The sequence below is a fragment of the Vulpes vulpes genome, chromosome 12, assembly GCF_048418805.1.
Source record: "Vulpes vulpes isolate BD-2025 chromosome 12, VulVul3, whole genome shotgun sequence".
NCBI lineage: Eukaryota > Metazoa > Chordata > Mammalia > Carnivora > Canidae > Vulpes > Vulpes vulpes.
In genome coordinates, this window is record NC_132791.1 from 84,235,087 (window position 1) to 84,249,647 (window position 14,561).

Below are 14,561 nucleotides of genomic sequence, written 5' to 3' on the forward strand. Positions count from 1 at the left end.
GCAGCCCATGCCTCCATCTCTGGCATCCTCGGTCACGTAAGGATGGCTCGCTAAGCTGACAGCAAGCGTGTCCCGCTCCCCAGGGGTTTCTCTGACCTGCTCCTTGAACAGCTCCCGGAGGGCAGCCATGCACTGCTGCAGCACCTGCTTGTCCTCCAGGGTCCTGATGGACGCCACGGCCTCCCCAGCCACCACAGACATCAGCACGCTGTGCTTCTTCTGTGGACATGGAAGGCAACGGCACTTTATACTTTCTGCTTTCAGTCCACGAGCCCCTAACTGCCTGATCAACAGGGAGGGACCTCGTTCTCACAAATCTCCCTCCTTCCTCCTGCCCCCCATCCTCATCTCAATCACCAGCCCGCTCCCCTCACAAAACGCATGATGCAGCTGTACATCTTGTTGTTTGTGGCTGAAAGGCTCAGGAAGAAATATAAATATCAAAGCCAGGGTGCTCTTGGCTTTTCCCTTATAAGAACTTGTTCTAGAAGAAACATAAGGAGATGGGGAAGAAAGACCTGCAGATAAAATCAGGGGGGAAAAAAAAGTAAAATAAAATAAAATCAGGGGGGAAAATTTTCTCGAATGGTGAAGACATTTCATCCATGGTTCCCGAGTGAAACCGCTTAAGATGAAGTTTCTTGGAAGGAAGAAGAAGGGAACAGGAGGGTGACTCTTTTACGTTACCTCCGGGTCCATCCCCAGTCCCAGACACACCCTCGCCTGTATCCCAAAGTCACATCTGCCAACCCGAGCAGCCTCCTCCTCCTCCTCCTCCTCCTCCTCCTTCTCCTCTGGGCCCCTCACACCCACCCTTCACCAAGCCCGAAATCTTGCACTTCCCACAAGCAACTTAATCTATCCCCCGGGGAGCGCCGTGAGCACTGGATACTGGGGCTCCTACAGGCCCAAGCAGGCCGCCAGCACCCGAACACAGACCCAGAGCGGCCACCATGTCCACTGGTGCCTAAGCCTGGCCAAATGCTAAACGGTAGTGAGGAAATTCAAACCGCACTTCACCGATGATTTTACCTGGGGATCCATGTCATAGAACACAGCAAAGAGGCCCCGCTTACTGGCACTGGGAGGAACGTGACCAAAGAAGTCAGCCCCTTGAACTTTACTGTCCCAGAATCTGTACGGGAATTGCAAGGCAATCTGGAAAGTGAGCACGAGAAAGATGGTTAAGAGTTTCTGGAAGCGGAAGTCCAGCAATCTCTTTTTTTTTTTTTTTAGTCCAGCAATCTCTAAGAAGCAACCTACAGTTCTTAACTAGAGCCATGAGCAAAAAACCCAAACCCAAATGTGCTCCCTGTTCCCATGCGCCTGCCTCGTCTGCTCTCTCGTGAGCACCTGGCTTTTTGTGCCATTCAGTGCCCTCCGCCATAATGGACCCCCAACAGCCACTAGGCTAACCTCAAGATGCAAAGCATCCCTGAGACCACCGCGAGGGCTGCCAGCACTTCCTGCAGCTCTGGCACATGCCTGCTAGAGAAGATTCTAAAGGCAGAGGAAGTGAAACTCCCTCCTCACTGGGATCAATTAATGGAGGGGAGGTGTGAAAAGCAGCAAAAACAAAAACAAAACCACCACACACACACACACACACACACACACCCGAACTACTCTATTTACATGTTCATATGCCAAGTTCAAATTCTGAATGGCAAGATTCATTTTCCTAATGTCAAAAGTCAGACCGCAGCCAGCTCTCCTCCTCTCGTTTTGATAACATCCTTTCCTATGCTTCCTGGGGAATTATTCACAAGGGAAGAAAATCTTCGAATTCTATCTGGATTAAAAAATGACCCACTACTTCCCAAGACCAGAAGTGAAGGCACTCCAGTCACCAGACTCGAATCCCCTCAGTGCTGAGGCCCGAGTGATGCAGTCACCTTTTCAATGATGCCCGCGCCCAGGCTGTTGATGGCCTTCATCTTCTTGTCTGACAGCGGTGGGTTAAAGTGAATGGCACCCTTCTGCAGCAGGGCCAAGGGGACAGTCACTAGTACCTGAGAGGAAATGAACAGTTTAACACACAGAAGCAACTGAACCTACCACCACCACCACCACCACCACCACTCAGTGGGTTCATTACCAGGAAAGTCTCAACACCCACAGGACAGTCCTCTCTGTCGCCAATCGTGAGACGGTCACCACCCCACGTTACTGGGAAGAACCTGGGCTGCCCTGTACAGGGTGGCAGGGTGTTCACTGCAAAAGGGTGCCTGGCTGCGCAGAAGCGGCATCCACTTGGAAGAATGTTGGGAAAGAAGAGTCAGTAGACCGCAGTCCTGGAAAGCAGGACCGTAAGAGGAGACGGCCCTAAATATGGAGTCCAAAGAACTCTTTCTTTCTAACATGTGGTCAATATCTGCCCTACTAACCTCAAAGCACTGGGGTGATGCTTAATGTGAAAACTCTTACGATATACACTGATATGCTTCATAAATGGTAAAGTACCTCAAAAACATTACAGATTATTACAATCACATAGAGCCACAAACACAGTTTTTTAAAGGACAAAATGGGCACTTGGGTGGCTCAGTGGTTCAGCACCTGCCTTTGGCTCAGGGTGTGATCTGGGATCGAGTTCCGCATCGGGCTCCCCGCAGGGGGCCTGCTTCTCCCTCTGCCTGTGTCTCTGCCTCTCTCTGTCTCTCACAAATAAATAAATAAAATCTTAAAAGAAAAAAAAATCATTCATGAGAGCTGAAGTAACAGATGCTAACAGAGCCTTCAAGCATCACTCTCAAAGTCCCACCGCAAAACCTGGCCATGGAAGAGCTGCTGTCTCTCCATATAATCAGGAGCTTTCTGGCTCTAGAACCACATCACCACAATCACGGTCAAAAGCCATCACACCTGCTATGAGCTCCAGAATCATGCCACTCACAGAAAAGCTCCAGCAGCACAATGGGTTCCTCATGCTCCCCTTGTGCCCCCCTTGTGGCTGGTGAGGGGAGCCTGGAACCTCCACCGGCCGCACTGCAGAAGGACCCAACATCTGGACCATTATGCTTGTCAGACGCAAAGCAAAAGTCAGACCGTACATACCTTCCAAGCCTCACGCTGGTGCATCTGAGTGGCTGGACCATTTAGTATTTAGAGCCTCAGCCGCTAGGGAGTCTAGGAAGTGTGGGGGTGTGTGTGTCTACCTCTATCTACAGTGTAGGACAGCACAGCCAGAGGAGCACTCATGGGCAATGAATGCCAAGCACCCCATCGACCCTAGCCCTCAACCAAAGATTTAGTTCTCTGGCCTGAACCCCAACACCAGGATCCCAGGAAGGCCAGAGTTCTTCCTGTGATTGTGTCACTATTTTCTGCCACAGGGAACTTTGATAAAGTATAAAGCATTAAGCATTTTCTCTGTCAGCATCATGCAATCAAAAAAAAAAAAAAAGTGTGTGTGGGTGGAGGGACAGTTTCTTGAATGTGTAAGAACTTCAAGGAAATAAGATCTAGATATTTTCCCAACAACAAAAAAGCTTTCAAAAGCACATGAGCTTAGGTAAACAGGCGAAAGAGATGAACACACCTTGACCAGGGACCCACACCAGATCTCAGATCTGTGCAGATCTCGGGGCAGGCGGCCTCGAGGCTGCACTACGGTTTGTCAAAATGTTTATCATGTTGGGGTGGAAATCTTTCACTTGTTTATAAGTTGGGGGAACTTCCGATTCAAACCATGTGCTGTGTGTAGACCACCATAAAAATCACAATACTTCCAATACGCTTTGGAGCAGATTTTGGGGCACAGCTATGCCCTCATATCTCTGGAGAGCTGGATCCAAAGAAAGAAGGGTCAGGCAGGGGGTGACCCAGCAGACAGAGGTCAAGCCTTCCACTGACTTGCAATTTTAAAGAGTATTCTAAAAAAAATTTTCTTTACCGCTAGGAGGAGCCTTAGATACTACCCTGATTCTCACTTTGGGGCTCAAAGGGGGCTTGGTCCACACTGGCCGCATGGTGGTCTCACCCGGGGAGCTTTACAAACGTGAACAGACTATTCCCTGAGAATGTGTGTGGGGTGGGGTTCTGTAGTCTGTCTTTTCCCAGGTGAGTGTGATGTGGGCCAGGCCTGAGAACCACCAACAGGCCAAAGACTCATCGAGCCGCCCCTAGGGATCCCGGGCAGGAACAGAGGGCCCACCCCGCGGGCTCATACACTAGACCCCGTCTCTTCGTCTGACACGCAACCCTTCACTTCTGTGTGAGGATCACGGACGGTGGAGTACTCCTAGATCAGAAAAATGCAGGACACAGCTAACCTGGGGCCCCGTCATAGTCTGTCGGTTATACATTTAGGTCCTCGTCTCAGACAAAACTAAACCAAAATTAACTTATGGGGCTTATGAATCCCCCTCCCCTCCAAGTAAGCACCTCTGCGCTCCAACATCACGGGAACTTCCGTGTGATGTCACATAGCATCGCACCTCCCACCGTCCACCCACCAAAGTTTTTCACAAAAGAGTCCAATAATATAAAAGTACTCCTGCCATTTCAAAATGAAAACAAGAGCTGTCTTGAATTGAAAAATGATTCCATGGCAAAACAAACAAACAAACAAAAAAGAAAAAACCCCACCACCACCTTGGAAAGTATGAATCCTGAACAATTTTTTTTTTTGTAATGCACAACTTCAGAGCCTTTCACACACTCATATTTAACCCAAAAAGCAGACTACATTATATAATACTTTTCAAACTCATCTGGCCAAAGGATTTCTTTTCTTATTTAACTCTCAGGACTGATGTACATAGAACCCACTTTGAGAAACACTTTTTGGAATTCCATATACCATGAATCTAGACAGAGTTAGATTGATTAAATCAGATTTGCAGATCCACACATAACTGAACGGAGATAGGTAACTCTTCAGGCCTCAAGGCTCCGGGCAGATCGCCAAAGGGCAAACTTCTTGGTGGAAAACAGACCCTCAGGCCCCTGATGCAGCACCTAGCAAAATTCTAGCACCTACCTTTTGTGCCGTACACCCTGTCCCATCCGTAATGGTAACCTGCACTTCATCTCCAGAATAATCAATGCTCTGTACCTGCTCAAGAAAAACAATCATGAAAGCCAAGAGGCATGGAGCCATAGATCCAGGATCCCCTCCTGTCTCCAAGACTCCAAAGAATCATCTCCTGGCACTCAGTGATCTAAATAACATTTACAGCTTACTTCAGGTAACTACCATTCAGTCATTTAAATTTATGGACACTGTCAGAATCTGGGAAATCTTTATAAGACAGTCTAAAGTGCAATACACACATAAATCACCATCTCTGTGATTAGAGGGATACACAACACAAAAGCACAGGACGACGATGCGAAGGGAAAATTTTAGAGAGAAAATAGATGCGCTGTGGCAGGGAGGTCGTGAGACTCCTGCACCTGTTATTAGTAACAAAGATGCATCTGAGCCACTGTAACTTCCCAACAGTGGGGTTACCTCATGAACAAGGTCAAAGCAAACACCTGTCTCCTGTGTAAGCCACGTGCCCCAAACTCCGCATCCTCCAAACGCGAGGTCAAACCAGAGTGGCCCCTCCCCACCGCTCCCTACTCACCGGAGACTCGAGCCGAATGTCTAGGCCTTCTGCCAGTTTCTCAAGGATAACGGAGTAGCCAGGTGTTAGCAGAGTGTGGTCACCAGCAAACTGGGCAAAGAATTCGTTGTGGTCCCAGGAGCGAGCAGATACCTGGAAAACGATAATGTGTAGGAGAGTTTATTTTTTTATTTTTTTTATTTTTATTTTATTAAAACTCTACCCCCCCGGCAATGTGGAACTTGAACTCACGACCCCAAGATCAAGAGTAGCATGCTGTACTGAGCCAGCCAGGTGCTCCAGGAAAGGTTATTTTAGAATTAAAAGGTAGACAGGAGGGCCTCCTGGGTGGCCCAGTCAGTAGAGTATCATCTGCCTTCAGCTCAGGTTGTGATCCCAGGGTCCTGGGATCGAGCCCCACATCAGGCTCTCTGCTCAGCAGGGAGCCTGCTTCTCTCTCTCCTTCTGCCTGCCACTCCCCTTGCTTGTGCTCTATGTCAAATCAATAAATAAGATCTTAAAAAAAAAAAAAAAGGGTAGACATAATTTGGGCATGGTTACCACTGCTTGATAAAAACACAAGGTATATTATGTGTCAAAAGTCTTGGAAAAGAAGAATTCAAGGAGTAGAACTGCATCTGAACAATCCATCTACAGACATGCCAACTATCTGTCTTCAACGTGGCATCTCCAAAGAGGCCGAAACCCGGCATGATTTTGGAAGACAGTGTTATTCCAATGGCAGGGAAGAATCGAAAGCAAACGGAGAGGTCCTGATCTGGACAGCAGGTCGGGGTCCTCCGTGGAGCCTCTATTCAAAACACAGATCTGAGGATCAAGACCACAGTGGCTGTATGAGCGGGGTGAGTTTAAATTTATTTCAGCGAAACACACCGACCACAACTGCAAGGCCGCTCTATCTTTGGTCTCTGGAGAACTGTGTTCTCTGACCACCAGGGCTCCAGAGAAATGCCTGCAGGGCATCGAGCGCAGGGGAAGGAGGGCGGTGAGCCCCAGCCCTCGCCCAAGCAGCCCCAGGCCCTCCGGCACCTGCTCGACTTGCTGAGCTGCTTTGCACTGCGCATTATCTGAGAGAAGGTTTCTCCTGCTTTCAAAACAAAACAAAAAGTCTCACCCAAGGTAGGGTGAATAAGCTCAGAAGTCATGGTTTTTGAACTTCCCAACAGCAGTACCAGTATTTCCTGTTTACCCAAACCAGTCTGGGTTCAGAATTTAGCTGCATCACAGAGACACAGACACCGAACACCAGCCCAGTCACACCTGCTGGAGGCTGCTGCCACAGGCATACTCCAGGTTACTGAGGTGGAAGTGAAGCACCTGTTCCTCGAGGTCACTGAACTGGATGCCAGACTCCTTAATAAAAGCTTTGTAGATCTCTTCTATCTTTTCTGCAAAGGCAAGGGAGCAAAGCAGAGAAAACAGCTGTCATATCATTCCCCAATTCCTCATCCTCTGCCTTCCACCCCCTGCAACCCCGCCAAACCCCCGACTTCTGGAGTCCCTTCCCAAGTAAACCCCTGGGGTTGGGGGGAGGTTGGGGGAGGGGGAGGACATCTTGATAAGGTTGGTTTCACTCAGGAAGGAAAAGCTTATCTTAACTAGAAACAAAGAATGTAGGCTCTGTATCATCAACTATGTTTCGTTTCTGCCTGGTTGAAAAACTTTTTTGGGGGGGGGGTCAAGGTTGGGGGGGGTGGGGGTGGAGGGAGTATCCCTGTCCCCCCAGAGAAAGCTCCTCTTCCCTTTCTGGTCCTACTGTGACCACCTAAGGTCAACTTCTTAGAATGTCTCCCCTCGACGAACAGACCTATGAGAGACTACTGGCTGTATTCTCTCCAACAAAACAAGAATAATCCATCCCAAGCTCTCGTCAGCTCAGCTTTCTCTGGCTCAATACCTCTTAATTGCTGGTTTTCTACTCCCTGTGTAATAAATTCCAAAGCCCACAGCCAGACAACGCGAGCACATTTCCAGCCTTTCCAAAGATAGCACCTACTACCTGCGGCTACACGCTCTGCTGAGCGGTGGCTGAGTCTCTTCCTGGTAAATTCCAACCAGGGGAGGCCTGCTGCTACTGTTTCCCCCACCCCAACCCAGGCCCCCTCACTGTCCAGCATCACCTGGCCACCACTGGTCTTGGGAATCCTGCTCGCTTGCAACCCCGACATTCATCCACCCATGCAACTGGGACTTTCAGCTACACATACATACAAGCCCTGTGGCATCATTTCAGTTCTTGTCTGAGATTCCCTTTTTTTGGGAGGGGGGGAGGGAGGAGGCTCGTGTCTGACAGATGGTAAGAATCCTAGCACAGAGCCCTTCTTCAGAACCTTCGAGGTGAGGACCACCAGCCCACACGTACACTGCAGAGACTCAAAGCTTCGATCAAGCCTGTGCATTTGCTTAAGTAGAAATGGAACTGAAAATGAGTTAAGAAGAAAAAATTTTTGACAGCTCCAGACTCTCATTAAAATCTTCCATTCTAAAAAAAAAAAAAAAAAAAAAAAAATCTTCCATTCTGAGGCTACACCGTATAGGGGGATGACCACGGCCCCTCTAGATCTGAGCCAAGCTTCTGCCCCCAGACCACAGGGCTTTTTAGCTTTCATTACCAACTTGTGGTCCCATCCCTGCCTCCTGCTGTGTGGTTTCTATTTTCCTTTAGGTTTTGTAGATTCGGGAAGAACCAAGATTGCTAGTAGAGTATATAAAATTAAGTATAAACAGATTGGGAGAAGACTTAATGTGATTTTTATGTAAAATACATTTAAAAGCTTTAGTACATATGCTTTGTGAAATTAACTCTAGCTTCTTAGTATTTATATTTGGGTGTTTTCAGCTAAGTGCTACTTAGGTGTAATCTCAGACAGCTCAGATACTACCGGGCAGGATAGAACTAGAACCTGACACAGTTGGTGTTGTAGATCCTCCCTTGATCATTTTTGTTAAGTAAGGCCAAGACAAGGCAATTAACTTTTTTATCTGGTGGCCCAGAAAGGAAGGGTGAAGAGATAGTCCCTGCGACTGAGACATTTACCCCAAGCAGTGAGGGAGCAGACATCAGGATAAAGAACTAAGAAGCCTTAGAAGGATACATACAGTTGAAGCAAATTAACATCCTGCGGACAGAGTTCAAATGATCACACTTTCAGAAAACCCCGACCTGCCACTACAAGTGAATCCATTCAGGCCATAAAAATTGTTGGTTAAATAAACATCAATTTGGAACGCCTGGGTGGCTCAGCGGTTGAGTGTCTGCCTTTGGCTCAGGGCGTGATTCCCGGGATTGAGTCCCACATCAGGCTCCCTGTGAGGAGCCTACTTCTCCTTCTGTGTCTCTGCTTCTCTCTGTGTTTCTCATGAATAAATAAGTAAAATCTTAAAAAAACAAACATCAATTTAAGAAGCAGTATGGTCAAATCTCAGCTAGCACCCTCACGGAAATGAGATGTTGTTACACAGTCAAGTTTTCAAAAGAGTACAACTGGGTATCTTTTGGTTCACTTAGTACCAAAGCTTAACGATCATGAATTAAAAATTCCAAATTGCAATAATGAGTTCTCGCATTTTCAAACAAAACATACTGAAAAAAATTTCAACCCACTATCCCCCAAAAAGGAGAAAAGAAATCCCAGCATACAGAAACTCTTTTTATCTAGAAAGGACCTTATGTAGTGACTATTCACATGGAGCCTAGAATAAGTTTTCTTAAAAGCAAGCTCCTTGGGGATCTCTGGGTGGCTCAGCAGTTTAGCGCCTGCCTTTGGCCCAGGGTGTGATCCTGGAGTCCCAGGGATCGAGTCCCATGTTGGGCTCCCTTCCCTGCATGGCACCTGCTTCTCCCTCTGCCTGTGTCTCTGCCTCTCTCTCTGTGTCTGTCATGAATAAATAAATAAAATCTTAAAAAAAAAAAAAAAGCAGGCTCCTCTGGAAAACTGAGAATTAAACATTTAAATAATTAAACATCAGCTATTTTCTGCAAAGTAAGATCTGTGTGTGTCCATGCACACAAACCTCTGAAGGTCCTTGAAGTTCTGCTCCACAGAGCACAACAGTGGAGAGTACAAATCAGCCCAAAAGCAACGCTCCCAGGACTCTTCCTTCATGTGTGTGTTAGATTTTTACCATAAGCTCTACACCCATCGTGGGGCCTGACCTCATGACCCCGAGAGTGTGTCACTCTCTACCGTCTGAGCCAGCCGGGTGGCCCCTCGCAGGCGCCTCTTATTGCAGACTTCCAGCCGCACAGGTGGCTGCTGCTGCTGCTGCTGCTCACCCGGCTGGGGTGACAAGAAGACTCCGAAGGAACATTCAGAAGGCCATTGTCCCATACCTCCTAAAGGAACATCTTGGAGCTGAGTCTTATCCTTTCTCCACTCAGAGACAACATCCAAGAGAGCATTAAAATGAAAGTCCATGCGCTTGTCAATGGTGGGGTCAGTTATTCTTCCACCTTCCTGAATTAAGTCACATCTCTCTCCAAATTTATGCATGCTGATGCCAAGCTTCAAAATAATAAGAATAAGAAGGTGAAAATTTTCCCGGGAAAAAATACTTACAGGTTCTAAGCTGAAATTAGAGCTCTCATGGAGAAAATGGTCTAGTATCTCTCGAAGATAAAGCTAAATACACTCCCTGGGCACTGGCAGCAGAGGAAGGCAGTGAGAAAGGAGCATGAGACCTTATTTTAGGAGAAGGTGAGGTGACAGCAACAGCGCCCATGCCATGCACTCTCCAGCTTCTCGGGCAGTATTTATTAATGTGTCGGATGCTACGGCTGTGCACTGCCTCTCCTTGCTCTGACGTTCCCGCCCCGTTGTGGACTGTCACGTAAATGAACACACAACCACACAAACACTCATGGAAGGTGATGCTGAATTTACCGTCAATAAATATGGAGGGTTGCTTGAAAAAAGACAGGATATGCCCAGTTAAGATTGACTCAGATAAGCAATGAGTAGTTTGGCTTTTGGTGTTTGTTTTTTTAATACTATAAGCATGTTCCAAATATTGCACCCAAAACATCCCATGTAATATTTGGGACATACTTATCCAAAAAAAACTACTTGTTGTTTGTCCAAAAGTCAAAGTTAGCTGGGCATCCTGCCCAGCTATTTATTTGCTCCATCTGGCAACCCTAAAATGATGAGCTAATCAAGTGGCCTGCAAATAACACACAAATATAATTAAAGATCTTAGGAAACAAATCTTTTATGTACTCTAAGTTCCACCTTCTCAGAAAGGAAGAACAGTATTTTTGACTTTTCAGAGGGGATGAGGCGGCTAGAAATCATTTGGGTGTTGTTTTGTATCATCTAAAAGCATTATTCATACTACACACAAGCAAACTGAGACAATGTTTTCTTCTGATTATCTACAACACAAATCTTAAAGAAACCCACTTGTTCACACATTAGGGCTACTGGGTTGTTGATACAGCCATTGACAATCTGGGCTCCTCTTCCCACTGTGACGCCTTTAAAGGATTTATCATCCCATACTCGGCCTCCAATTCTGTCTTTGGCTTCCAGGACAGTTACCTAAAAAGACAGGTAATCAGGGAAGCTAAATAGGATAGAATAACCATATGAAATGCAGTACTATAAATGCAGAATGGCATGCAGTTAACTAAGTTCCATAGTTGGTTAATTATTCTATCACTTGAGAAAAAACGCAGGGGGAACAGAAGCCAAAGTAGATGTTAAACCATCCGGCTTTCAGCAAGGAGTCAGTGAGTGGTCTGCTGGAGAAATCCCTCAAACTGTCTCCTCTCCAATCCCATAATGGTAAGATCTGATGAACCAGCACACTGAGTGGACTCTGAAAGCTTTCACTTAATACTATTCCACAAATTGAAAAGCACTATAAGAAACCAGATTAATGAGGTGATTTTATCCTATAAAGCATCTCTGTATGCAGCAAAATGCCTTTAGCATTGCAAATAGGCCTTAACTTCCCTAAGATAGGACTACTGCCAAAAATAAAATCCTATTTTATCAATCATACTATCCAAGTATGACCTCGTGGCCTTGGCCTAAGCAGGCTGGCCCCACATCCCCAAATTTCGGATGGCATAAGGAGCTGCTGGCAGCGGACAGCCCTGGGACTAGGAGCGTGACATTTTCCTGGGTTGCAGTGCCCAGGGAAAAGGTGAATCCAACTCAGCACAGGGCCAGTCATTTCATTTCTGGATCCAAACAGCACCCCTTCAACCTGCTTAAGGAGCTTCCCCAAGTTAACCATCTTGGTCCCTCAGGGGACACTTTTTCCTCACTGAGGAAAGGATGGGTGGTCTCTGGGGTCTCTCTCACCACCTGGCGAGAGAAAGCGGAGGACAGGAAGGATCCTCTGAGTATTCTCATTCCTCATTTTCTCTGACAAGGAAGGCTACCACCAGAGATTCAAACCTTCTACACCCTCTTTCTCTGACTTCATTCGGAATAACACAGACCCAGCCATTTCTACTTTTAAGAGAAAGGCAGGATATTAAAGACAGCCCCCTAGACTTTGGATATTAATAACGTCTCCCATAACATCATCCTTGAGTTTTCCAAACAATAACAAACAAGAGATCTTGGCCCTAATATCTAATGCATGAATAAATAGATGCCCAATTAAAACTCGTCCTAGTGGGCCTCCTGGGAGGCTCAGTTAAGTGTCTGCCTCCGGTTCAGGTCATGATCTCAGGGTCCTGGGATCAAGCCCCATATCAGCTCCCTGCTTAGCAGGGCGCCTGCTTCTCCCTCCTTGTGCTTTCTCTCACTCTGTCAAATAAATAAAACCTTTAAAAAAAATACCCAAAAAACAAAACCACGTCCTAGCTTAATACCATTCAGAAAAATACTTTGGAATGCAAACACACTTCCTAGAAATCCACCTTGGGTTCTTCTGTTTTGTTAGCAATTTGATGTAGCCCAAGACTTATGACTTCCATTCAAGTGAGGGAAACTTCTCTTAGACATAGCTACTGAAACTTTTTTCATCTCTGGAATTCCTCCAGCAGAGACGACATTGTGAAAAAAAGAAGTTGTCATTTCTTTCAGCCAGACAGAGAAAAATAAAAAGGCTAATTCAGTTCTACCAAACCGATTTCACATTTGGTTTAACTGAAAACCAAAGTCCTTGAAAAAATAAATCTTTAAAAAGGAGACATGTGTCAGACCTAGGAAGTCACAGAAATCGAGAGGATGGTTAATTTGAATGAATCTAATGGAAATCAGATTCTGAAATGTACAATTTTTCTTTTTTGCAAGTCTCTATTTTGGGTAATTTTGAACACCTGGGATAAGGCCACATGCTAGCTAAAAGCCATCCTATCGTGGAGAAGCAGGCTACTTCAAGTATGCACAGCCTTACTTAAAAGTCATGGAATTCTGTCGGAACCGTGGATTAACTAACTCAGTCTTGCTTCCAAAAGCAAAGACTGGCTTCCAGAGTAAGACTCAAAGTATGCCTTTGAGAGGCACCTGGCTGGCTCAGTCAGTAGACCATGCAACTGTTGAGGTTGGGGTCGTGGGTTCAAGCTCACACTAGGCACAGAGCTTACTCAAAAAAAAAAAAAAAAGTAGCCCTTTGATTTACATTAAAGATTTTGACTGTATGTTTCAAAAACTTTTATATATGAAACGGTGAATTTCCAAGTTGCTGTTTATAGTCTCAAACTATTACAAAAACAAGGACATTTTCCCAATGTCCCCTCTATTGTGTCATAACACTCTGTGAAGAATTTCTGCTTTAGGATCTGCACAGAATCTCTTCTGATTTACTCATCAGGAGTCTAAAACCCTGTCTAAAGCTACTGGGAACTGCTATTCCCCCTACTTTTCTTTTATGAGACCAATTTCAAACTTTTTATCTTTTCTAGGATTGGTTAGAAAGATTCTAAAGACATAAAGATACAGTGTATTTCACATTCTCCACTAAAATCAGAAACTGGTTTCTAAATCTTAGAAAATGTGGACCAAAAGCACGGTTAACCATCTGTTATCAACTTCATGTCTCCCAAATCTTACCTTAATTCCAAAGTTATGCAGTTGCCTAGCAGCTGCTAATCCTGCTGGACCAGCCCCGATAATGATGACTGATTTCTTTAAAAAAAAAAAAAAAAAAAAAAAATTTTTTTGAAAAAAAAGATCCAATTAGAGAAATGAAAGCAATATATTGTTTTAGTTGTTCTAAGAAGATACTAACTACCAAGCCAAGTTAGTTCATCTACATTTCTGTGATGTTCATAGAAAGTTAATTTCCTAAAGAGTACGATTGTACTAAGTCATCCCCTCTTCCTCTCCACAGTCTAGGCAATCAGTTTCTGATATTCTCTTCCCCAGGGAAGCACATATTCTACAAAAGTCTTGCTTTATAACTTGTGTGGTGATAATGTGACTGTTAGAGGAGTATTATTAACCAGCATTCACTAGCATTATTATCCGCACACTAGCATTTATCGTGATGGCAGTGGCGTTACCGCTAGAGCAACAGGCACCTACGTTGTGGTAATCTTTAGGAAGAAGATACTGGTCAGTGCCGACGCTGAGAACTCCCGTGTTGATGAGACCTTTCCTCGTCATAAAATAAAGTATCCTCTCCACCTCCTGAACGCACCGGATGCGTACGAGACCCCGGACAATGATGTGAGGGATACATTTCTGAGGGGTAAGAGCTTCCTATGTTTGGAGACAAAACCAAACTGTTAAAACAAACAAATACACGTGCATCTTGGCTCCTCGAAAAGTTAAATAGAATTACTCTGTAACTCGGCAATTCCACTCCTGCGTATAACACCAAAAAAAACCTGAAAACACAGGCTCATGCGAAATTCATAGCAGCACTACTCAAACTGCCAAAAGGCAGGGACTGTCCAAGTGTTCATCAACGGATGAATGGATAAACCAAATGGGGTATATATCCATACATGGCCTATTACTTGGCCATAAAAAGAAATGAGGTACTGATCCATGTTTCAGGAATCCTGAAAACATTATGCTG

General features: G+C 45.6%; 1 protein-coding gene across 3 annotated transcripts in view; it reads right to left on the bottom strand.

Annotated features, from left to right (window-relative positions):
- The window catches only part of KDM1B (lysine demethylase 1B), a 59,639-nt gene that overhangs the window by 7,965 nt on the left and 37,113 nt on the right, over positions 1 to 14,561 (bottom strand). For all 3 annotated transcript variants that reach the window (XM_072729053.1, XM_072729054.1, XM_072729055.1), the window contains 10 exons: positions 14,063 to 14,239; positions 13,589 to 13,663; positions 10,979 to 11,116; positions 9,910 to 10,081; positions 6,837 to 6,964; positions 5,577 to 5,708; positions 4,985 to 5,059; positions 1,896 to 2,012; positions 1,033 to 1,158; positions 97 to 219 (listed from right to left, as the gene is read on the bottom strand). In XM_072729053.1, the coding sequence (XP_072585154.1) occupies positions 97 to 219; positions 1,033 to 1,158; positions 1,896 to 2,012; positions 4,985 to 5,059; positions 5,577 to 5,708; positions 6,837 to 6,964; positions 9,910 to 10,081; positions 10,979 to 11,116; positions 13,589 to 13,663; positions 14,063 to 14,239 (1,263 nt within the window). The remainder of the gene's footprint in view (positions 1 to 96; positions 220 to 1,032; positions 1,159 to 1,895; positions 2,013 to 4,984; positions 5,060 to 5,576; positions 5,709 to 6,836; positions 6,965 to 9,909; positions 10,082 to 10,978; positions 11,117 to 13,588; positions 13,664 to 14,062; positions 14,240 to 14,561) is intronic.